This window comes from Pichia kudriavzevii, chromosome 3, assembly GCF_003054445.1.
Source record: "Pichia kudriavzevii chromosome 3, complete sequence".
NCBI lineage: Eukaryota > Fungi > Ascomycota > Pichiomycetes > Pichiales > Pichiaceae > Pichia > Pichia kudriavzevii.
Window position 1 is genome coordinate 644,853 of NC_042508.1, and position 24,718 is coordinate 669,570.

Sequence of the window (24,718 nt, forward strand, 5' to 3'; positions counted from 1 at the left end):
TAAAAAGTAAAGAAGGTATGCTGAAAGCACTAAGGGGGTAATTAGCTTCATCCAAAAATAATCTTTTTATCTGCATTATTATTGTTTCCATTGTTCATCTCTGGCGATAAGTTCTTTCACCATTTCGGACTCACCTTCACCTCAATGTGGTCCTAAAGTTGGAACCCTTCAATTTCCAGTAGTTGGAGTTGATGCAGCCTCTTTCATTATAGCTACACTTATATCAGTATTAGACTTTTATTAAGCTATTTTAGCAACTATTACTCTGTTTTACTCTTGATAACAGTTTACACCTTGTAGCTCCCAAAAGTACTGTGATTTTGAAAGCGTATTTCATGGAATGCAATTTCGGACAAACAAAACCTATAATTATTGGAACCACAGTGAATAACCATCAAATAGGACATGCCTCGTACAAATTACATAAAACTAGTTAAAAGTTATCAAACTGTATGTGTTCTTGGAGACACCAATCCGACCGACAGAACGAGAAATGATTGATGTACTATGATGCACATTGGATTTTTTTACCCTGAATTTTTGAATTACAAATCTCCAACAGACCTCAACCCGATTCATAAGAATTGACATCTCATTCAAAGACTCGAACCCCAACAAAAATATCACAGGAACAAGAACATCCAAGAGAATATCAAGCCAATAAACTTGTAAGAAATCCGCTAAACCGGTCACTATCAACGGTGATCAAGACAAAACGTCCAATCGGTTGCCGACAGATGTTAGAATGTGAGATTCAAGCTGACCCCCAGCTTAGGATTACTTAGAAGAAAACCGTCCATTCAGATACCCCTCTGAACATTGGTTCCTAGTATTTTCAGTAAGGTGTCAAACAACAAGTATGGCATTGTCCAGAAAAATGTGAGTCAACTCATGAGCGAGAAGAGAATAGAGTCTTTGTACGTAAATTCAGGGAAAGAAACAACAGCTTCTTCTTTGTGTATTGATTCTGAGCCCAAAATCAGTATAACAAAGTTATTCACTGTACATTTATCGGAAGTAAGAAAGATCAAGGTATCATCATCAGAGAAAGAAACGCTTCAACGTCCACTTTTTCCTCTTAAGGTTTGGCAGCGCACGAGCATGATTTGTAAAAAAAATTTCAGACTCAAATTTTATTAGTCAGTTAAATGTGATCAGGGTTTTCCTACCTTGTATAGAAAATGACCATTCAAGTGAATGTTGGGTGTATATTTTTCAGAAGATTGCTTTGTTTGACCTAAAATGAGCAGGATCCAGAAGCTATGTTCTGGAATTTGTACAACTCTGCAAAGCCAAGTTAAGCTGAACTCTTTAAGCGATGTGGTGAGGGAACTGGTTCAGAATGGTGTGGATGCAGATTCATCCTCTATTTCGATTAAGGTATACGTGAATTATTTCGAAAATTCGATAGAGTTGAGCTATTCTGATGATGGAATTGGAATGGATCCCGAAACTCTTGAAGTATTTGGCAAGAGGAATTATACTTCAAAATTAACCACGGAGTTGAACTCCGAAAACCTTGATTTGAGTGTTCTTTCCGATGTTCATACTTTTGGTTTCAGGGGTGAAGCTATGAACTCACTAAGAAAGTTGTGCGACACTGTGATTGTGATTTCCAGGACAGTGGGATATAATAATGCATTCAAGGCGATTTTCAAGTCAGATGAAATGATAGGGGACGTGGTCAGGCATCCTTTTGTATTCCCTAGGGGGACATCTATTAAAGTGTTGGGATTATTTGATTCTGTAGTAATAAGGAAAAAACTATTATTGGAGCAATTAAAGGATTCTTGGATTACAGATACATTTGAAATCAGAAAGGAAGTCTTCAACAGTATGATCGATAAACCGAGAATTAAGATAAATATTGAAAGGGTTGAATTTAAGAATGGCAAATGGACAAGCAAGAAAGTATTAACTAGTGGACTTCCCAGATATACAGAATGTGTTCCTTTCCAGTTACAAATGAAATTGTTGAATTTAACATTTGGTGGTAGTATCAGTGAAAATTATGAGATATGTAAGGTGGAATATCAGGGGTATAAGTTGAAGATTGGAATAGGAACCACAGTATCTCAAAGTAAAAAGTTCCAGTTTGCATATATTAATGGGCGACCACTGGTCAATCAAGAATTTTTTAAATTTGTTAACATATTATTTCAAAAGGGCTACGAAAAGTGGGGTACTACAGTAAAATATGATGCTAATAAACCATCAAGTATGTACGGAAGACCATACAGTGTAAATCCTATTTTTGTTGCTTATTTCAACTTGCCCTTCGAGGTTGATGATCTTATTCAAGATCCCAAGAAATACTGCTACAATACAAAACACCTACCCATATTGCAAAGAATGCTCAGTAAATCAGTTGATATCTATTTTGAAATTTTCTGTAATCATAAGATCAGAGAAAATGGTGAATACCACAGTGAGTATATACCCGTCAAGAAACAAAAAATACAACACCATTACATCTCTGATATGAAAGCAGATATCCGGAAACTAAATCTCAAAGATTCAGAAGCAGAGAGAAGGCTATCTAATGAAGACATTCATACCATGGGGAAAAATGTGGTTTTTGAATCGGGAGAAATTCAGGAAGGGTTGACAAGTAGATCGATGAGTCCAAAAACCAGAGGTACTATGCTTGCGATTGATGAAACAAAACCTGCAGAGGCGTGTGAATGCGAAAATACTAGAAATATTGAAATAAACTCACAGGTACCATACAGCCAAAAAGATTTAAAGAATACATCGAAGTTCTTCTCAAGACAAGATAATTTAATGATAACGAGGGAGAGTATCAAGCAATTTAAGATTGTTGGACAAGTTGAGAGCAAATTCATTCTTGTTAAGTTCAGAAACATGCTGATCGGAATGGACCAACATGCTTCTGATGAAAGAATCAACTTAGAAAAAACATACCAGTCCTTGATCCAAAAAAGTATAGATCAAGTTTATCATCAAGTCAATGAGGTCAGACGAGTCTCATTTCATCCCAGTGATCTGGAGTTGATCAAGAGATACGAGGACACCTTGAAGTTTTGGGGAATAATGTTCGACCCAGAGTTTACCAAAATTACGCACTTGCCTGAGTTAGTTTACCGGAAAGTTTCCAAGCTAGACTTTCGATTGCTTGAAAAAGGTATCATTGAATTTGTGTACAACTTACACAATTCCGAAAAACGGGAGATGAAACTTTCCGAGAAACACCAAAATGATGATCGTTTTTGGTGGGTCACCTATATCACACACATGCCTGCGCTTTATCGGGAGACTATAAAATCCTATTCATGTCGGCAATCCATTATGTTTGGAGAACAGCTTACGCGGAAAGAAATGGAGTTGATAATTACTAGACTCGAGGCATGCTATCAGCCATTTGAGTGTGCACACGGGCGGCCATCTCTCTACCCAATATGTACTCTTCTGTAGCCTTTATTGGTATATCCCACGTATACAAGTTTCTCATTTGGGTTACCAAGAATCTCAATAGCCAAAACAAGGTAAAAAATCATGCTACCTCTTTGGTCTTTGCATTGTTCCCCGCGCTGAAATAGACAATGGGGTCAGCTGAGAGTAGAATAGAGAAGGCGGTCATTTTCTTCGTCAATGGATGCTGAGCATTTTCACTAGTCAGCATTCCGCCTATTCCGAGACAACACCCAGTCTTTCTGAGCATCATAGTTACAATTTGAAGACCTAGGTATTACCTAGATAAATAGTTGTTAATACTAGCCAGCTTCTTGTTTTCGATTCTTTCATAGTCAGCGCCATTAGCTTTACCCCAGATTCCTCAGCATTGTGTTTAATCTATTGCATAAATATCCAGCTGCATTGTATCCCCTCCCACCCCTCTCCATTTTTTGTATAGCAATATCATTGGTTCAGACGTATATCAGACTGAAATCGATTTACAAATAAACAAGACAATAAGATGACCAGAGATATCAAGAATCACTATCTGTTTGAAGTTGCAACTGAGGTTGCCAATAGGGTTGGTGGTATTTATTCTGTCTTGAAGTCCAAGGCTCCAGTGACAGTTGCAGAATATAAAGATAGATACATGCTTATCGGGCCATTGTCCTATAAGAGCGCCTCTGTGGAAGTTGAAGAATTACCCGTGACCAATAAAGCTTTGAAGAATACTTTAGATTCCATGGAGAGTAGAGGAATTAGGTATTTATATGGAAGGTGGTTGATTGAAGGTGCACCTAGGGTTATTCTATTTGATATTGGTTCTGCTGCACACCATCTGAATGAATGGAAAACAGACTTGTGGAACATTGCTGCAATTCCAACTCCTGAGTCCGACATTGAAACTAATGATGCTGTTCTATTGGGTTATCTTACTGCTTGGTTTATTGGCGAATTCAGCGTCCAACAAACCGAAAAGGCAATCATCTTACATGCTCATGAATGGTTGGCCGGTGTTGCATTAACTCTTTGTAGACAAAGAAAAATTGATTGTTCAACTATCTTCACAACTCATGCCACCCTACTAGGTAGATATTTATGTGCGGGTTCTGTGGATTTCTACAATAATCTAGATAAATTTGATGTGGATCACGAAGCTGGTAAAAGAGGTATTTACCATAGATATTGTATTGAGAGATCTGCAGCACATGCTGCCGATGTCTTTACTACAGTCTCTCATATTACTGCTTATGAAAGTGAACATTTATTGAAGAGGAAGCCTGATGGGGTTTTACCAAACGGTTTAAACGTTGTAAAGTTTCAAGCTGTCCATGAATTTCAGAACTTACATGCCGAAAAGAAGGAAAAAATTAACGAATTTATTAGGGGCCATTTCTACGGTCAGTTGGATTTCAATCTCGACAACACCCTTTATTTTTTCATTGCCGGTAGATATGAATATAGAAACAAGGGTTGTGACTTTTTTATTGAGGCTCTAGCTAGATTGAATCACAAATTGAAGGCAGTGAACTCGAATATGACCATAGTAGCCTTCATTATTATGCCTGGCAAAACAAATTCCTACACAGTTGAGACGTTGAAAGGCCAAGCAGTTATTAGGCAACTTGAAAATACCGTCAAGGATATCCAAGATGCAATGAGTAAGAGATTGCTTAATTGGTGCCAAGATCCCCACCATTTCAATGATTCGAGTAAGACGGAGTTGCCTGAATTGGATGATATTCTTAAATCTAGCGACAGAGTTTTATTGAAGAGAAGAATGATTGCCATGAAGAGAGACACATTGCCAGCAATTGTAACCCATAACATGGTTGACGATGCAAATGATCCGATATTGAACCAGATTCGGTCGTGTCAACTATTCAATAGGAAAGAGGATAGAGTTAAAATGATCTTCCACCCGGAATTTTTGAATTCTTCAAATCCAATCTTACCTATTGATTATGACGAATTTGTCAGAGGTTGTCATTTGGGAGTTTTCCCATCTTATTACGAACCTTGGGGATACACGCCTGCCGAGTGTACAGTTATGGGTATTCCGTCCATTACAACCAATTTATCAGGGTTTGGTTGCTACATGGAAGATCTAATTGAAAATTCCCAGGATTATGGAATTTACATTGTTGACAGAAGAATGAAATCTGTTGATGAATCTATCAACCAGTTGACTGACCAGATGTTTGAGTTTACCCTAAAGACTAGAAGACAAAGAATCAACCAGAGAAACAGGGTTGAAAGGTTGAGTGACTTATTGGATTGGAAGAGAATGGGCTTGGAATATGTCAAGGCCAGAATGTTGTCCCTGAGAAGAGCGTATCCTGAAAGTTACAACCAGAACATCAATCCCTTTGACAGCGACGAGAAGGTCAAGTTGACCAGACCGTTATCTGTTCCAGGCTCTCCAAGGGACAACAAGTACGGTGCAATGACTCCTGGTGATTTGGGTACGTTACAGGAGAACAACGATACCGACTATTTCACCTGGTCTTTGAAGGATGAGGAGGAAGATGTCACTCTACGCGGTGCCTCGGTTGCACCCAGCGACCACGAGGAGTCTGACCATTAGTCTTTGTTTGAGTGTACGTTGTAGTTTTCGGTAGCATTGTGTCATTGTATAATTACGTAGAGAAATCAGTTGAGCTTTTTTTTCATTCTTTCTTTGTCAGAAACGGGATCTAGCCGCCGAGATAACAATTCAGGTGCGGGTATTTCTCCCCTTTAATGAGGCCATTCTACGGATGTTATCGACTATAAAGTTGAATCTCTCAGAAAATGGTGATTCCCCTGTTTTTTTCTGGATAGACACACTCACTATATCACTGCATGTTTGCTTTCTTTACAGGATAGTTACCCATCCAAGAAGAGAGAAAGAAGCCCAACTGAACAAGTTAATATGTCCAACTTTGTCATTGTAGGTGCCGGGGTGATTGGCTTGACGAATGCATATGAAATCTTAAAGGAGAACCCAAAGAATAAGGTCACTGTCGTTGCAATGCATTTCCCCACTGATTTTGAGTTCAAGTCTGTGTATACTTCACCTATTGCCGGGGCGAATTGGGAGTCCTTTGCGAGTATCAATGACACGTTTGTGCAGGAGATCGATGCGATTGGCTACGATCGGTTCTACGAGTTGATCAGGACGAGGCCCGAGGCCGGAGTGACTGCTCGCAAGAACGTCGTGCTCATCACTAGGGAGAGGTTCCAGGGAGAAGGGTCTGTTAAACGGCTACCATGGTTTGCCCATGGTAGTTTTGGAGAGAAGTGTGGATTTAGAGAACTAGACAAGGAGGAATACGATTTGAGCAAATTCGAATATGGGTATGAATTCGACGGTATGGTAATTCGGACCTCTTATTATATGACTTTCCTTATCAACGAGTGTTGGCGACTATCCGGGGAAAGTGAGGGTCCAAGGGCTAGGTTTGCCCTTAAACGAGGTACTGTCAAGCGGTTGTCTGAAGCGTTTGAGCTGCATGCGTCGTGTAAGAGGGCCGACTATGTTATCAACTGCACTGGGTTGTTGGCAAGACAACTGGAGGATGTTAGTGTTGCTGAGCGGGAGAAGATGTACCCTGTTCGAGGAGTTGTTTATGTAGCTAGAAACACCACTGGACTGGACAAGGTCACAATAGTAGAGGTTGACACCCCGGACGAGGCCTTGTACCTTATGCCGAGACGGGAGGGTGAGCTCATCATTGGCGGGTGTTTCCAAGTTGGCAACGAGAGCCGGGATGTTGAGGCAGGTCTTAGGGAGAGAATACTTGGACGGTGTCGGGAGTATCTCCCGGATTATCTCTGGGATGGGCTTGAGATTGTGAGGGAGCAGGTTGGGTTCCGTCCCTTTAGAAAGGGCGGGTACCGGATCGAGAGAGAGGGGAGGATCATCCACTGTTATGGGATGGGAGGAGCAGGGTTCCAATCGTCGTATGGATGTGCACAGCATGTCAAGAGATTGATTGCCGATGCAGACAAAAAAAGCAGCAAATTATAGTATATGATGTACATAAATATATATATATATAAAATATGGTGCATACGAAATGAACCAGTGTAGTGTAGCCATGCCATTTACCCAAACAAGTCTGCATAGTCATGTTTGGAGACACTGATTTTGTCGATTGTGTTCTTCCTGATAGACACCAACCCGAGTTCTCTATTATGGGTGTTGTAGATCTCACGGGCATTAGAAACCAGTAAATTCGACTGGTCGTCAATGGCCACTAGGATACCGCATACACTCCTTCCATCCTTGATGTCAAAGACATACTCCCTTGCAATGAGCTGAAGGGCGTCCTTTCTCTGTGCCATAGTTCTAGTTCTGTCCAATATCAGCACAAACCATATGTAAACTTGTTGTACTTGAGATACCGATATACCAATTTACATGTAGGTATCTGTGTACGTTATTTAGGAAAAGCGCTTTGATTTCTGCATTTGGCGAAATGCGCGAAAAAAAAAAAAAAAGAAAATGGCGCGCATAAATTTTCTCCATTTCAGCTAAATTTTTTTTTTTTTTTCCAATCGCGTCGATTTCTGCAAAGAGACAAGAAATGAACGTGTGTAGCGGAGAAAAGTGCTTGGAAAAGCCTTCAGAGAAGTGCCTTTAGAGACTTTTTATTTTTTATATTTTTTATATTTTTTATATTTTTTATATTTTTTATATTTTTATTTAATTTTATTTTTTTTTTCAAAGTGGGTTCCTCTTATAGACATTTCCATTTTCTCCAACTTAAATGAGACAAACAATCACATATAGGTATAGATATACAAACAAACAACATGCCTAAGATCGACCATGCTTCAATCAAGAGAATTTCAGCCGACCAAGGGCTTGAGAGCATCACTCTCAGGTCGGACCTTGCAGCCCGGTACACGTTTCTTAACGAGACTCTCCTGGAAGGTATTGGTGCTGTGGAAGTAGACTCCAAGTTTAAGAGCAGCGTCGACTTGCACGACGTAGTCACAGAACAAGATGGTATGCCAATTGTTGACGAACACGCATATCTGGAGAAATGGGAGGCCCGTCTTCAGGAGGAGGTTGCTCTCCTTGAGAAGCAGCAAGCAACGGCGACAGGAGCCTCGGCCGTCGTTGCGGGCGTTATTGACTCCCAACAGGACATGGACCCACAGCTCGTTCTTATTCAACGTTTGGACGGGCCTTTCACCAACGAGGACGAGGTCGATGCGGTTGTCCAGTGACAGCCATAGACTAGTGTGTGCAAGAGTTGCAAGTGTGGTCTGCTCGTTGGAGGATCCTGGTTGCTGCTCTTTGTTACTTGTCTGCGATTGTCTAATTTCTCTCTTTATTGTGAGGTGGACATTGCTGTACAGAAAAAGGAGCGATTCCATTATTAAATTGCCACACAATAGAGGGACTTTATATTGTTAATTCAAAGCCAACCGTTTAGAGACACTATCCATTATCCCCAATAACACCTCTATTGCCACTATTACTACTACCACCACCGCCACCACTACCACCACCACTACCACCACCGCTGCTATTGTTACTAGAACTACGACTTACAATGAGGTACGTATATTTACCGATGATTCCCTTCTCCACCGCACATGACCCCCTTCTCCCCTGCAGGTGGTGATGTCTGACAGATACTAACCAGCACTTAAATGTCGCTTCACTTGCAACAGCTCGTCTTTGGAAAACTCAACAAGGAGAAGAATCGAAATGGACGTGATGAAACTACTCATGAGTGACTTCAGAGCTGCCCTTGTTAATGACAACTTGAGAGAATTGCATGTCTGTCTCGAAGGTCCCCAAAATACCCTATACGAAGGTGGGCTTTGGAAAGTCCATGTAGAATTACCGGAACAATATCCATACAAATCACCCTCGATTGGCTTTGATACAAAGATTTACCATCCTAATATCGACGAACACTCGGGCTCGGTTTGTTTGGACGTTATCAACCAAACTTGGTCGCCAATGTTTACAATTACACATATATTTGAAACTTTTCTCCCGCAATTGCTGGACTATCCAAATGCTTCTGACCCATTGAATGGTGATGCCAGCGCCCTGTATTTAAATAACAGAGACAAATACGAGGAAAAAGTGAAAACCTATGTTGCCAAGTACGCCAATCCAAGGGACGTCTCTCGTGCCTTTAATTTAGAACATGGACTCCCCGATGAAGATCGTTTCGACAATAAGTTTAACGCCAATGACGTGAATGGACAAGTAGATTCTCGCACGACTAGCAGGAGAACTGACATGGACGACAATGACGACAATGACGACGATGATGAGGACGTCGAGGACTTGAGTAGTTTGGACGAAGACTCTGCCGACTCCGATTTGGACATGGATCTCTGATCTTACCGTGTCTGGTTTTATTTACCCTTGTTACGCCCTTTTCCTTTTTCGTTGACGCTTCTCCCCCCCCTCCCCCCCTCCCTCTTTTTCAACCTCTCTTCCTTCATCTATCTATTCTCTATACTGCAATCAAATACCATTTACACATCATGGCTCAGTGGAATAGGAGATAACCTTCACCAGATCTCCTTCCCCTATAACAACCAGTGTAGCACGTGCTGTTGGAGGAGACATACAGTGGCCTTCAGGTACAAAAATAAATTTTGTCACTATGCGCAAATAGTTTATCATTTCTAGGCTTTGCGGATCGTAAAGGCGTGTTTAATATAACTTCTCCCATGGTTCTTGGAACTCTTAACTCCTTTCTAGTTCTTTGCTCGACGTTTTGCGAAAGCTATTAAAAGATGGATAATAACCATATGCTGAAGGTCCAACGGAGAATCTCGCTGCAAACAAAGGCTAGGGATGAACTACAGGAATTACCGGAGTCAGTCATTAAATCAATTGCTCAACACCAAAATGCTCTCTTCAACAATAAGTTGTCAATGCTGGAGAAGGCATACTCTTTAGAGAGGGAGGATGCGAAATTCAAGAAGATCATGAACGATTGGGTGTACATAGCTAGCAATTACTGTTTCCTCTTGGTGGAAAACCATTTAGACGGATGTGACGAACTTGCAGTAGAGCTGTTCACCGCTTTTCATATTATTCTAACAAATGCTTTACTGCCGAATCGCAACAACTTGTTGTTGAGTGATGTTGAGAGACAATACATTGAGATCTTTAGAGTCAAACACAATACCTTGATGCAGAGCAGACGTTCAAGATACTATAGCATAATAATCAAATACTTGAACAGGCTGAAAAAAATCGATGAAATGAACATCAATGCCTCACAGAAGAGGCGGAGTCTAGATCCGAAGGCCTTCCAGAGCATACAATTACGGTCGCCCTCAGAATTATATCCTCAGACTGGAATGGGGAAACTACGATTGTCGGGTTCATCCTTAGAGGAGGCCACGTCATCGGATTCGTCAGATAACGACTCAGTTTTGGAAATGATGCATTCTTTAAAAACTATAGACATTGAAACGTTTCTTCAAGTAGATCCACGAAATTTGACGATTATTAACATCCAAGTCCGGAAGTTGAACTCACAGAAGAGAAACATCATAACCATAGATCCAAGTCTAGTTAGTGATTCCGCAAGCATAGACCATCTAATTATTCCATACTTGAAACAAAACGAGGTAATTGTTTTGTTTTCGAAGTCTCCCAATATATCCGGACTTGAAACAGAAATGTTTAACCAGTTGTCGAAAAGGGGCTTTGATGATATCTATTGGCTACAAGGAGGGTTTAATACTTTCAAGTTGCACTGTATTTCTCCACAAACCTTTTCACCTTCGACTAGGTCTTTGCTGACGCCGAAAATACCGTTGTTGAATAGCGACAGTTACGAGCACTTTAATACAACTCCTAGCTCAAGAAGTCCGCAAGTAATACCGCAACCGATTCCTCCACCAATACCAATATCTCAACCCTTAATAAAACAAACGGATGTCTCTATCAACGGAATTATCAACGGTTATTCCAATAACAGCCAAAGTAACTTGAATAATTTGAATAATGGCAGCCACAATCAGCATTCGATAGTTTCCACTTCTACAACTACCTATAATGAACCGTCCAAATTGAGTTATAAACCTATCGTTAGGTTGAGAAACTTGGGCTCTACATGCTATATCAATTCATTAATTCAATGTTTGTTTTCGCTTGAAAAGTTTAGAGGCTTCTTTCTCAACGATGCAAAATTAAAAGACTATTTGACTAATTTAAATGGTTCAAAGGCGTGGCTGACGTCAAGTATACACGAGCTCTTCAATGATTTCTACAAGTACTCTCCACACAATACCCAGCCGCCGGTGATTGATATGACCAGATTTCTATCAATTGTCGCCAAGAAAAACCCTGAGTTCAATATACCTCACGAACAGCAAGACTCATCTCAGTTTTTGTATTATATTGTCGATCAGTTACACAAGGAGCTGAAATTCTCATCATCCAGAGCATTAGAATTACACCTGGTTGAAATCAACAACAGGCTCAGCGAAAAGTATACAAAGTACCAATATAAACTATTGGAAGATGAGGGCTATAGTTACATCAAGGACCTTTTTAATATTAGAGAGGGAGTTAAAATGAAATGCAATAGATGTGGGTATACTAGTGTAAAGTATGATACTTCGATAATGTTGCATCTATCCATCAACAAAAGATCGACAAGTTTAAATGAAATCATGTCATTTAATTTTCAACCAGAAGAGATGAGTGAGAGGTTAGGTAATGCATGGAGTTGTGATGGTTGTAAAGAATCCGAAAAAAGATTTAATGAATTACAAGATAAAGTTGATACCTACTATGACATTATTAACGCAACTACTAAACTAGAACCAGGCATTAACGAGCAACACCATAAAAAAAAGAAGAAGTTTTTTAGGCCTTTTGGCATTACTTCCAGCAAAGGTCCAAAACATTCCGATTCTGAGGTTATATCAAGGCAAGAGTCTGTTGATCCCGAAATGGAGAAGTTTATCAACTCGTTCACCGATGCAGAAAAATCAGAATACGATAAACTCTTGGACATTACAACAAGAGAACGTGTTGCCTATCGAACGGTTGAAATAATCGACCTACCAAACATACTTGTTATCTGTCTTTCACTATTCCATCCAAACAAACAAGATACCAAGGTGAACATGAAGAGCTTGAAATTCCCTGAAAAATTGACAATGGAATATGAAAGTTGTTGCCGAGTGTATAAACTAAATTCCTGGGTCGATCATTGGGGCGGAAGTCTTGACTCTGGCCATTATACTGCAACCGTTGATTTACTGTCAACACAATGGCTTGTTTGTGATGACGACAAAATCCAGCCTGCATACTCTAAGATGGGCGGAGTAGATGACAGTAATGTCTATCTGTTGTTTTACGAGGCCCTTTAGGATGTTGACATGCCAATAAAAGAAAGTATTTTATAAAGTGTATAACTTATATTCTAAGTTTCTACAATTGTAGGGGATGAAAGGACGTGAGGTTCTGAAACTGAGAATTTTTAGTGTGCACATGCACGCTCAAAAAAGGCAAAGAAGAAAAAAAACTATAGAAAAATACACATAGTCAAAAAAGAAAAAAAACGATTATTTTTATCACTTTTTCCTTTTGTTTTCAGCATATAACTCTAATCACTGATACCTGTGTTTACAAAACAAATACAGGCACTACAATGTCGGTTATTTCGATTACTTTGGCGAAACCAAGAGATAGACATGAAAATGAGCATGAGGAGGATAGTATGATGCAAGATGATGAACTTGATGATATATTAGAAACTAAGAAACGCCAAGTTTTAGGTTTAGAGAACAATACAATTGTCACTCCTGGAGAACTAATTACTGAAGATGCTACATGGATGAGGGGCCATGGGACATACTATCTTGATGAACACACCTATACATCCACAGCGGGAGTAGTTTCCAAAGTGAATAAATTATTGAGTGTTATTCCATTTAATGGACGTTACAGACCAGAAACAGGAGACCACGTTGTTGGACGAATTATTGGTATCAGTAATAAGAGGTGGAAAGTCGAGTTAGGGGCAGAACATGCCGGTGTCTTGTTATTAGGGGCTGTGAATCTACCGGGTGGTGTTTTAAGGAGGAAATCGGATAGTGATGAATTACAAATGAGAAGTATATTAAAGGAGGGTGACCTATTAAACTGTGAAGTCCAAAGCACATTCTCTGATGGTAGCGCCAGCTTGCACACACGTTCCTTGAAGTATGGTAAATTGAGAAACGGTGTGTTTGTTAAGGTGAGTTCATCACTAATTGTTAGAACAAAGAATCACATGCATGATTTACCAGGTGGTGTTTCAGTAATTCTTGGAGTTAATGGATATTGCTGGATATTCAAGACCAAGATAAATGCAAACGCAGGAGAAGTAAACAAGTCAATAGGCAAGGCGGAGAGTGAGCTAACTGCTGCTAATAAAGGATATTCGATTGGTATGGGTAGTGTCAGTATAACCAGGCTTGAAGAGGAGAGTTCCTGGGAGATTTATAGTGACAAGAACGACGACATTAGTTCTAATTTGAAGGAAACCATTTCCCGTTATAGGTGTTGTTTGGTAGCGTTAGGCTTCTGTAATATTGCCATTGATGTAAAGAGATTGGTGAAAGCTTATGAAATCAGTTTGGGGTATGGTGATGTCAATAGCTTGATTAGCGGAGATGTGAAGAGAAGCATTGGTGAAGACTTAATAAATGCCGAGAAGATGAGAGGCTAAAGGATAAGTTTTCCTTCGTTCCTCTAATTATGCAGCAAAATTTAGTTTTATCTTTGTATATTTTAGTTTATAAACCACTAACCAAGTTACGAAAATAACAGTCACTAATTATGGATTTTTATATAATACCTTGAGACGCTTGATCTCATCATCAGGCAATACCTCACTGAAAAGACAACCCTTTGTATTGTTGCTTAATCTCAATTCAAATTCCGTTCTTCCCGAAGATTGTAGCTGTCCGTGATTAAGTAATGACCAAATTAAATCCTCCTCACCAATAACCGATTTTTTACCATTATAAATGATTTCAGCAACATCATGGAGTATATTAGCCGTTAGTCCCCAACAATTCCTCGTCCTAACATCGAATTCTTGATCTTCATGTGTTTCATCCTCTGATTCAGATGACAAATCTTCTACATCTTCTAACCAAGGAACCTCATTGTGATTCAATTGAGGAAAAACAAATGAGCGTAAATTCCAGGGTAACCCACCCCATTTGGTTTTGATATGGGACTGTTTCAAACATTCCTTTGGATGGAATATCTCAGAAGGCGGCTGTAGGAAGTCTCTCAAAGGAACGCTGAATATACTGGCCGATTCACCAGGATTTAGAACCAAGTCCCTCAAAATCCTCTCATGATGTTGGGTGTTTTCGTTCCAATTGATAAACCCAATACAGGGGGTAACAGCCAAGAAGGTTCTAGCCAAATAGCTCGGTAAAGTCTTCAATTCATCAAGTACAAAGCCATATTTATTACGCAATAGAGAGTTGTGCCTGGAAATCCCAATCTCTTCCTCCATTTCACGTCTTGCACATTGAAATTCAGACTCCAACCCATGGTCAGCTTTACCGCCAGGTAGAGATATATGCCCCGAGAAGTTTTTCAATTTTCTAGACCTTTTGGTCAATATCACGCGTAACTCACCTTCCTTACCAAGAAACAACAAAACCATTACAGCAGAACGACGCTTAACAGGTACTTTGTGCCAGACAGAGACATTGCTTTGCGCCTTGAAAAACTGTGGCTTGAAATTCACAAGATTGATGAGATAACGAGATTCCATTGCGTGTCTTGTGATACGGGTATGATAGTTAGAGTTTGGAAGTGGTGGCGGTGGAAGACTCTGCTTGTGCAACGTAGGCAGGCTGCGCGTTGGCCTTGTTTCCCAACTATCCACCAGATGTTGAAGCTGTTCTTTGTCCAATGGTATCTCTCTATTAGGAGACATTATTTTCACCTGCTGCAACTTTGATAAAGCCTGTGGCGCATAAAGAAGAACACGTGCGCGACTCGAAATGGCGCAAGACGAGTAAGACGAAGGTGTGGCGCATGCACTTGAAAGGTAAGACATGAATATGAGGAGGGGGCTCAGCTAATTGAGAGAGCACACAGAGTGAGGAATGGCTGAAAGGAGAGAAAAACGAGACGTATTATTTCGCCAGTACGGGAGAAGGGAAAGTTGCCCTTTAAAGCAGGCCAATTCCCCACCGAGTGTTTGTGGTGCAGAAACGGGCTGAGCCCCACGAGGTTGTAAACATTGGGCGGGGGGCTGGGAGGTAAAAGTTCAGGGGGGAGTGTGTTGAGGTGAGGTGAGGTGAGGTGTGGTGAGGGTGTTCACTCTGAAGAGGGAGAGCTAGAGTCAGACGTAAAAGGACAAGTTGAGGAAGGAGGTAGCTGCAATGTCTGTTTGTGGGTTTGGTATTCATGTACCTGGGCCTTGAGTTCCTTTAATTCTGTAGCCATAGATTTGATGGTGTCTATCATGGAGATTCCGTTACTATTGATGCCGCTATCTGCGAGGACCATGTGAGTACCTAAAACGGTTACACAATTTTCGATTCTTGTAATTGTATGGTCCAGAAAGAGCATCATGAAGGATTCAACATTGGCTAGTTTTTTCTCCATTGTATTTTCAGCTTCTTCTTGAATTCCATCAGAGAAATGCTGGAACTGTATGTTTTGTCCCAGTGAATTTGAAACTGTAAAAGATATGACTCTTTCCAACCTCAGCGCTATTTTCCTCAATATCCAAGCTGTCTCAACAGTGATGCCACCAACAGCTAATTTGTTGGACTTATTGTTAATTTCACCGTCTTTGTTGGTAATCATCTTCAATCTTGAACTCAATGGTTTTGGGAACACAAGCCAGATATTTTCAGGCGTTTCCAAACCTTTCAATTTACGTGCTCCAAGACTTTCAATAACAATCCCAATCTTATCCAACTGCTCCATTTGATTTTCAACATCTTGCCCGCGGGACTTGTATCCATAGGCTCCATTGATGTCCTTGACTTTCCCTTCCTTGATCATCTCATGTATTTTGGTAACCTTTTCCAACTCATGCCGATAATCATTACTCATTGTAATTTTTCCACCATCGGCAACCGCTGAAACTCTGGACGCTCTATTGACCATAGGACCAAAGTAATCCATTCTCTTGGTAACAACATCCATCTCACAAACAGGCCTACCCCAATGAATCCCCATTCTAACTGATAGCCCTCTGAAAATTAAATTACCTTCATTGTCTTTAATTTCAAAACCTTGGTCACTAGTCAAAATTTCAGCTGGCCATTCAGATGTTGTTAATAATTGTGTCTGAACAGCAAAACACCACAATAACGCAGCGGTTGGAGTTGGAAACGAGACAATAAATGCGTCACCTTCAGTCTTAACCTCATAACCTCCAATAATACGCAACTGCCGTCTCATGATTGCATTGTGAACTTTAATGGCACTTCTCATTGCAACAGGATAACTATCCCACAACAAAGTAGAATTCTTGATGTCAGTGAAAACCATGGCAATATATCCTGTCGGAGGCTCAATCTCATCGTCTAATTTCCTCAAGGTAGAATCTTCTACTGGTTTGGACCCCCCATAATGTTTTTGCTTGCTGGTGAATTGCCTTAATGATAGAACCGCAGCGGTGACTTTCTTATTAACAGATCCATAAGAAATAGCAAAGTCTCTTAATTTTTCAGCAGCACCAAGCGGATTTGATTTCTCTTGTCTTATTATATCTGCTGCCAATTCGAAAGAAACTTGCTTCCAAACTTCACTCGTACAGACAGCAATCATCTCCTCATTCTGTGTTAATTTAAATTTACTGATGCTAGGCTTAGCATTGATGTGGGGTATTAATTTGAAAAACCCAACAGCTCTTGATACATCAGATACTCCATCAAGAAGACCATCGGTAGTAACATAACCACCAGAATCACGAATTCTGTCATACTCTTTAGGAGCATATGGCTCGTGCTTGGTTGTAATCATACTAAACTCCCCATCTGATCGTGTTAGTATACACATGATATCACCAACATTAGCAACGTAAACATAGTCTTTCTTAATGTAAATAATAGTTGCAGAGCATCCACTCAATCCATCTTCATCATATGTTAATTTATCCATAGTTTTAGTTCGATGAACTGCCGCTGAACTGAAAGTTGATAACTCATCTTTATTGATAGAGATGCACATCTCAGTATTCATTCTAATAAAGGCATTTCTCAAACAATCCTCCACGTTTTTAGGACTGTCAATCCCAGGTATAACATTCTTACCTAAACTTTCCAGTTCCTCAGCTAGGTGGATCTCAAAAGTTTCTTGAATAATCTTCGATATCTTATCCCCTCCCCGTTGAAGGGAGTTTTTACCATCGTAAATTGTAATTAAAAATTCATCGGGATTACCTCTAAACTTCTCAATAACAGCATCTCTAGTAGTTAATGTATCCGAGCCTCCTAGGCTGTCTGATATACCATATCCAAATTTGCCAAGTTGAGAAACAGTAGATCTAATTCTGGTATCCACACTCTGATCGGGAACAGCATCTGTGGTTATCGTAACATCGATCAAACCCAAGGTCATTAAATCCTTCAAACTGAGAAAAGAATCGAGTGTTTCACCAGTTTCTTCATCTATATTTTGTTGTGCTTTAATCTCTAGCCTTTTATTTCCCGAGAAGTTCAAATATCTGAGATTTTTATTGTAACACCAGTTCCAATCATATGGAATATTACCTATATTATATTTCAATTGGTTAGAACCTACATCCAGCTCTTTTAGCTTGCATAGTTTAGACAATTCAGCCGGTAAGGTTCCGAACCGATTACCGTTGAGATGTAATGTCTCAATATTCTCTAATTCGTCTAAATCTTCGACAGGCAGTGATGACAAATAGTTTCCGGATAAAAAGAGCTTCTTTAACTGCTTCAGTTTACAGATAAAACCCGCAGGAATTTCATAAATTTCGTTGTATGACAAATTTAAACACCTTAAGTTTTGAAACACTGAAATGGTAGGAAATATGGTATCCGAGAACTTATTATCAACCAAGCACAGTTTCTTCAAAGAAGAGGCTAAGCTATGCTCTTTATCCAAAACAGGAAATGAAACAGACCCGCTCAGCCTACGATTATTTGGAGAAGTGGGTCTCACATTAGGTAATTTTGCAACTGTATTATGAGCCTCTTCTTCTTCTTCTTCTTCACCAGAAACTGCACTGCTTCCACTCTCTTCAATAGCGTGATCATCAATTTCTCCATCAATTTGTTTTTGATTTTGAACATGTTTCTTTGATTTAAGCATGCGCAATACTTTCTGATTATTGAAATTATTTATAAATGATTCTGGAGGCTCTGGAAATGATTTCAATAAATTCGAAGCCAAATTAATTACCTCCAAAGAGCCCAAGTTCCAAATATTGGGGTTAATTTTACCAATGTTATTCAAGTGAAGGTCCAAATTTTGTAGTCTTTTCAGCATACAGAGAGAGTCAGGTAAATTGGTTAAATTGTTTCTTGAGATCGAAAGAGTATGTAGATTTTTCATTTTATCTAAATGATCAGGTAATATACTCAAATGGTTGGAATCTAAATTTAGCTTTTCGACAGCAACCAATTTCTGGGTAAATGTGCATGACGTCAACTTACCCTTTGAAAAATCAACAATCTTCAGGTTTTCCATATCAATTTCAAAATAAACATATGTTAGTGGATTAATGTTTAACTCAACCTCAAAGAGATTACGTGCCCTGGACCGAAAAACTGAAATGTTATTACCAGTTGCCCTAATGACTTCCAACTTAGGCGACCTTTTCAAAGAATCAATTGAGGAGAATTTGTTAAAACGAATATCTATCTTAAGAAGATTCTTAAATTGATCAAAGAATTCAGGAAGATCACCTGTGAACCGATTTCCAGCAACAACTAATCCCTCTAAATCACTAAGTTTTGCTATTTGGTCTGAGAATTCAGCTATTGAGTTGTATGATAAATCCAACTGTTTTAGATTCTCTAGCTTATAAATTGGTTCCGGAATTTTCTTCAGTCTATTGGAACCCAAGTTCAGAAACTGTAAGTGTTTCAAATCACCGAACGAATCCGGAAGAGTTGTTAATCTATTGCAAGCTAAATTTAAAGATATCAATGTAGATAATTTCGCGATGTCATCTGGGACCATTCTTATATAGTTAACTTCAAGGTTTAAGTTGAGTAACCGGGGAATATCAACAATTGCTGGTGGAAAAACCGGACTACCACTTCTAGTAAAAGAAAGAGATGTCATGTTTTTCGAATCATGCATAAAGTCTCGTGCGAACAACAGCGATGGATTCTGAGAAACTTCCAAAGTTACTATAGGCTCCGCAAACAAAAAATTAGGAATGTCCTGCAAGTTCCAATTATCTAAATTAACATTGTGGGGGTTAATTAATCTTCTCTTTTCTTCACTTATTACCTCAATACCCTTCTCTTCTACAACAAATTTGAAAAGAAAACTAAGGTCTGTTCTTTCAATATAATCCAAATTATCTCTTTCAGTGTAACCATATAGAAATAACATTTTCCTTTGGATTCTCAATGGTCTTTCATCATATGATAAAATTCTGGTTAATCCACCACATTTTAGGACCAGCATGTGGTCATCATCCTGTTTTAGAAACCTTTTTCTCCTTAGTGCGTTCATTATATTTTCACATGTAGTTTCGGTGGTACAGGGTATCAATGAAGACTTGTCTCCTTTGAATATCCTTACAGATGATCTGGACGAGCCTTTAATAATTTTTTTATTAGCATTTTTGATTGCGTTATTAAGATTTGGTGAAGAGCTGGAGGTAGTTAATAGTTTATCTTTAGGAGCTTTAAATTTGTTTGAGTCACTTTCGATAACGGTGGTATCTGGGCTAGCAAGTGAATTCAATGAAATGTCACTAGAAGTGTCAGATTCATTCCCATTCCGATTTTTTGCTCCGATGCTACTGACATGTTCATCTGATTGTTCATGTGTATCTGATGTAACCTTCCAACTATCAGGAGGTTTCCAAAATGACTTGAGGTCCTCATGATTATTATTGGCAATCGTAGAGTTAGTCGAAGCCACTCGTGACATGCCTACTGCTGAATTGGATATTGAGTTCATGTCATTGGAACTATCCTCATCAATCAATGAAATACCATATGATTGAGCTAATGAATTGGTTGAGTTCATTGGAGTCGACATTATATCTTGGTCGAGATTTGTGTCAATCATTTGTGACTTCCGTGATGGATGCGCATCATGATGAAGAGTTGGAACAGCTGAAAAAGAAGACCGATATTTTGATAAAGGTTGTACATGTGGTATGTTTTGCTCAGATGGTAGTCGGCCTCTGATATAACTTGTATTTGGTTGATCCAGAGGGGGAAAATGAGAATAATGTGAGGCATCTGAATTTTTATGCTGATGTAAGGGCATAGTGGGCGATAGTCCAGGAGAATTAGAGCTGGTTGACTTCTTGCTACTGGTTGAAAAATGCCTTCCAGTATATTCGCCATGTGGTGATGTTTCACTTCCCTTTCTTGTAGTTAGAAGTCTATTGAAAATGTTCCGTTTCCCAGATTTTTTACTTGAAGATGAGCTTTGGGATGGAATCGAATTATGTTTCGAAGAGAGGAAACCAGAAAATGATTTGGATGCTCCCATAGAAAAGGATCCAATTGATGACCTATCTTCCTTTTCGACACCATTGTCAGAAGACCTAAAATTTTCATGATTGTGACTAGCGTTGTGCCCACTTAAGCTTTTCAAACCCAATTTCCCTTCAATTGAAGAAAGATTCATTCCATGGGACGAATTTCTTGTGGTGTTTGGTGAGGTTGAAGAAGCAGAGCTTTGAGAGTAATGTCTTTGGCGTTGTTCATTATCATCTTCATGTCTCGATGAATTTATATAGAGATTTTTGTCTTCCTCTATATATTTCGAGTTAAACCTAGGTTTGTCAACCCTTGGATTTCCGGGCATTGTAGGATTATTCTGTAGCTTATACCCTGTGTTGATGGTTCTTTAGTGCCTTGTATAAGCTGCTATAGCATGTGAATGGAAGAAAAAAACATTTAAGGCGAAGGAAAACAGCCAAAATCCTGCGGTTCGTATTGAGCGAATATCTACATGGTTTTTCTGGATGATGCACAAACTGTAATTTTGTTGTTTTCAATTGACAGGTTACTTTTTCTATTGTTGGTGGAAAAGCAAAGAACCGATTTGTATCAGCCGCAAGGATACATATAGTATTGACGGCTGAACTATCTGTTTAAAATACTGTTTGCTTAAGAATGATAGGGGATCTTTTCCGTAAGAGAGATACCAGCTCTCTAGCCTCGGCTGGCCCTACTCAAACAGGTTCTTCGGGGATGATTGGAATGCCACAGATCAAAGCTCCCTCATGCTACTCGCAAGAGAATGAAAATACGGCAGGAATCCCAGGAAATCCGTCCACTTTTAATTTAAACCACCCGTTATCATCCATCCCACTCTCCCATCTTAGCAGAGAGCATGGTAATACACTATCTTCCAATTATGAGATGAATAACATCCACAGGGTGCCTCTGCCAGAAGGCGATACTTTGACGGATCAAACAAATGTAAATATGCCGTCACTTTACGGCTTGAGCCCAGACATGAAGTTGCCATCTCCGACCTTTAGGTTGTCGGATAAATTACCCTGTATCAGAATGGTGATAGTTCAAGACGCAGGAATAAGGAAGAAACAACCGCTTTTTGATTCCGCAGTTGTGTTCAACAAAAACTTCTCAGCAATGCAACAGAAGCTGAATAAGAAAATACATCATTCTATAAATGAGCTCTCCTTATTCATGTTTGGCTCATTTGGAATGCCTATTTCAGAAAATAATATTTCAACTAAAATTCATTATCTACCTTCACTACCTGGCATGCCCTCCTCGATATTGATAACGAGACTGTTTTCGATTGATGCCTCATTTGTTTTAAAACCAAGTCAAACTTGTCAGGATATTTCTGACTGGCATCCAACTCCGTTAATTAGAACAAATGAAATGCCCCAACATGAGAATACTTCGATCAGATTTTCCATAGGCCTGGTAATTCCAACCTCATCATCAATGGAGTCAGTGAGAGATGAAGTAACCGAGAATTGGCTGGAATTTTCGAAATCCTTTTTGGATATACAGAACCTTATAGTCATTAAATTAAAAAATCTTCATTTCATTCAACAGAGAATTAAATTAAAACCAATACAGCAAGTCCAGGTATCGGTCAACAGTTCAGTAAGTTGTATGGATAACTCAAAATTGGACAAACTTAATTTCCAAGCGTATTGTTTACAATCTGACCCAGAGGTTTATCAGGAGTTTTCCTCTTTTATTAAAAGCATTGTATCTCTCATTGAAATACCACGGCTTTTTATAGACATTAAACACTCAAACCAATCGTTAATAGACTGGGCTTCTACTCTTTCGCTTTGGCTTGAGTTAAAAGATGGAAGGTCACACTGTTATGATAACGTGGATATGATCCATACCTCAATGCAAGAAACCTTCACAGGAAGTACACCACTTAATGCTACGAACTCGATCAAGTTTCTAGCTTTTTTGTTGTCTATTTTGCTACCTCTCAGGAATAAGCTGTTTTCGAGTCCACATAAAGAGGCAACCCTTTATTCTACAATGAGAATCGTAATTGGTACAGCTAACCCGGTTGTGTCACAAAAACTGATTTTAATTTTGGCTGGATTATTGGGTTATGAAGAATATTCTGGATTGTACGACGAATCACTTGATTTAAAGATTGACAGGAAAAACAGAAGTAGAAATGGTTCTATTGCTGTAGATTCACGTCCTGATCCCATTCCAATTCCGTCAGGAAAGACCAGCGATGACGCATCAACTGGAACTCCAGTATGCTCTGTTCAAACAAGAAACAATTCTTTAGTTGTTGACTCGTTGAATATGAGCATCGAAAATAGCGTGAAATACCCCAATTCCCCCTCTGTGTCCACATTTTCAGCCAATGTTAAACCACAAAGAATCAGTGTTCCTTCACTGACCAGAACATCTTCATATGCTTCTTTGCAGAATCTATCGAGCTCCTATAATAACAGCGTTGGCTCTCAGAGTTCATGGAGAGCAGGGTTTGGTTCCTTCATGGATAGATGGAAATCTTCCGTTACACCATCGCCCACTACTTCCCAACATTCTCATGCCTCATCAATGCCATCACCAAACATTGTTGAGTATGACGAATTTCCTTGGTCCATGAACAAAAAGTCAACGAACTTACTGTCATCATCCCCTGCCCCTTCCATGATGTCGGAACAGACTTCCTTTTCAAAACACACCGCTAAATACAAACTTTCAAATACCCTACACACTAATACTTATAAAGCTAAGGGTGAATATTCGATATCCAGATCTACTAATAACTTACTTGGTGCAAAACTGAATAGCCTATCTCTTTTAGTTAGTGACCAGATCAATCAGATAATGCGTGATGAATTTGAATGTTATTTGGACGCATGTAATGAATCTGTTGTTGATGTGAGTATGAAGAACAAGGATACATGTATTACTACGAATGGTACTGTTATTCCTCTACCGATGCTCACGGGATATGTTCCACAGTTTATGCCTAAGTTTTCAATGTTGGCATGCCCAAATAAGTATGTTCAGGAGCAACTATTTGTCCCTGCTATGAAGAATGACCTTAGAAGAGATAATATTTCAAATACAACTATTTTTTCTGTAAATTTAGGCATGAGAAGGGTGAACGTTTTGGAAATGAAAGCAAAAGAAAAATTTTCTAGAGATGAATCTTGTAAGCTATATTCTACAAGGAGCTCTTCAGATTCAAATTGTAGTACTGATGGAGATACATTGAAATCCAAGCCGAAATCCAACTTAACTAAATCTTTTCATACCGAATATGAGCTAAATCAATCTACCCTTTTTGCTCCAAACAAAATGTCAAATGCAGATAATATCGACTTTAAAAAATACATCAACTCTTTAGAAAAAACTGATGCATTAGACAAGATATTAGATAGAATTTCTCTGACTATTGAGAATTTCTTTGATGATTTAAGCCTTGCATCGGATAATTCTGAAGAGGATGGTGATGATGAGAATACCCAGAAATCTCGAGAGAACGAATGTTGCGAGAGGATACGTGACTCAATCGAAGAAATCATGTGTTTGTTTCCGGTCGAGACTTGAGATGCAAAACTTTGTTACCTATATTATCTGTTTTTGCTTGCAGAACCCTCACTTAAAGAGACATTTTATAGTGAAAAAAGTT

The 24,718-nt window shown here is 39.2% G+C and overlaps 11 protein-coding genes across 11 annotated transcripts; 8 read left to right on the top strand and 3 right to left on the bottom strand.

Annotated features, from left to right (window-relative positions):
* Positions 1-1,242: 1,242 nt before the first annotated feature.
* C5L36_0C03040 (uncharacterized protein) lies at positions 1,243-3,435 on the top strand (the record flags this gene model as incomplete). Its single annotated transcript, XM_029465980.1, has 1 exon — positions 1,243-3,435. One exon carries the CDS (start codon positions 1,243-1,245, stop codon positions 3,433-3,435), a length of 2,193 nt encoding a protein of 730 aa, XP_029321840.1.
* A 502-nt stretch (positions 3,436-3,937) lies between these two features.
* On the top strand, positions 3,938-6,004 carry C5L36_0C03050 (uncharacterized protein; the record flags this gene model as incomplete). The annotated part of the gene is made up of 1 exon (XM_029465981.1): positions 3,938-6,004. One exon carries the CDS (start codon positions 3,938-3,940, stop codon positions 6,002-6,004), a length of 2,067 nt encoding a protein of 688 aa, XP_029321841.1.
* Positions 6,005-6,331: 327 nt separating this feature from the next.
* Positions 6,332-7,429, top strand: C5L36_0C03060 (uncharacterized protein; the record flags this gene model as incomplete). The annotated part of the gene is made up of 1 exon (XM_029465982.1): positions 6,332-7,429. The coding sequence occupies one exon, from the start codon at positions 6,332-6,334 to the stop codon at positions 7,427-7,429; it is 1,098 nt and encodes a 365-aa protein (XP_029321842.1).
* A 77-nt stretch (positions 7,430-7,506) lies between these two features.
* On the bottom strand, positions 7,507-7,746 carry C5L36_0C03070 (uncharacterized protein; the record flags this gene model as incomplete). The annotated part of the gene is made up of 1 exon (XM_029465983.1): positions 7,507-7,746. The coding sequence occupies one exon, from the start codon at positions 7,744-7,746 to the stop codon at positions 7,507-7,509; it is 240 nt and encodes a 79-aa protein (XP_029321843.1).
* A 471-nt stretch (positions 7,747-8,217) lies between these two features.
* C5L36_0C03075 (uncharacterized protein) lies at positions 8,218-8,637 on the top strand (the record flags this gene model as incomplete). The annotated part of the gene is made up of 1 exon (XM_029465984.1): positions 8,218-8,637. One exon carries the CDS (start codon positions 8,218-8,220, stop codon positions 8,635-8,637), a length of 420 nt encoding a protein of 139 aa, XP_029321844.1.
* Positions 8,638-8,966: 329 nt separating this feature from the next.
* Positions 8,967-9,772, top strand: C5L36_0C03080 (uncharacterized protein; the record flags this gene model as incomplete). The annotated part of the gene is made up of 2 exons (XM_029465985.1): positions 8,967-8,971; positions 9,088-9,772. 2 exons carry the CDS (start codon positions 8,967-8,969, stop codon positions 9,770-9,772), a joined length of 690 nt encoding a protein of 229 aa, XP_029321845.1.
* A 404-nt stretch (positions 9,773-10,176) lies between these two features.
* On the top strand, positions 10,177-12,777 carry C5L36_0C03090 (uncharacterized protein; the record flags this gene model as incomplete). Its single annotated transcript, XM_029465986.1, has 1 exon — positions 10,177-12,777. The coding sequence occupies one exon, from the start codon at positions 10,177-10,179 to the stop codon at positions 12,775-12,777; it is 2,601 nt and encodes an 866-aa protein (XP_029321846.1).
* Positions 12,778-13,058: 281 nt separating this feature from the next.
* C5L36_0C03100 (uncharacterized protein) lies at positions 13,059-14,120 on the top strand (the record flags this gene model as incomplete). The annotated part of the gene is made up of 1 exon (XM_029465987.1): positions 13,059-14,120. The coding sequence occupies one exon, from the start codon at positions 13,059-13,061 to the stop codon at positions 14,118-14,120; it is 1,062 nt and encodes a 353-aa protein (XP_029321847.1).
* Positions 14,121-14,228: 108 nt separating this feature from the next.
* C5L36_0C03110 (uncharacterized protein) lies at positions 14,229-15,476 on the bottom strand (the record flags this gene model as incomplete). The annotated part of the gene is made up of 1 exon (XM_029465988.1): positions 14,229-15,476. One exon carries the CDS (start codon positions 15,474-15,476, stop codon positions 14,229-14,231), a length of 1,248 nt encoding a protein of 415 aa, XP_029321848.1.
* A 263-nt stretch (positions 15,477-15,739) lies between these two features.
* On the bottom strand, positions 15,740-21,409 carry C5L36_0C03120 (uncharacterized protein; the record flags this gene model as incomplete). Its single annotated transcript, XM_029465989.1, has 1 exon — positions 15,740-21,409. The coding sequence occupies one exon, from the start codon at positions 21,407-21,409 to the stop codon at positions 15,740-15,742; it is 5,670 nt and encodes a 1,889-aa protein (XP_029321849.1).
* Positions 21,410-21,720: 311 nt separating this feature from the next.
* C5L36_0C03130 (uncharacterized protein) lies at positions 21,721-24,636 on the top strand (the record flags this gene model as incomplete). The annotated part of the gene is made up of 1 exon (XM_029465990.1): positions 21,721-24,636. The coding sequence occupies one exon, from the start codon at positions 21,721-21,723 to the stop codon at positions 24,634-24,636; it is 2,916 nt and encodes a 971-aa protein (XP_029321850.1).
* Between the last annotated feature and the right edge of the window lie 82 nt (positions 24,637-24,718).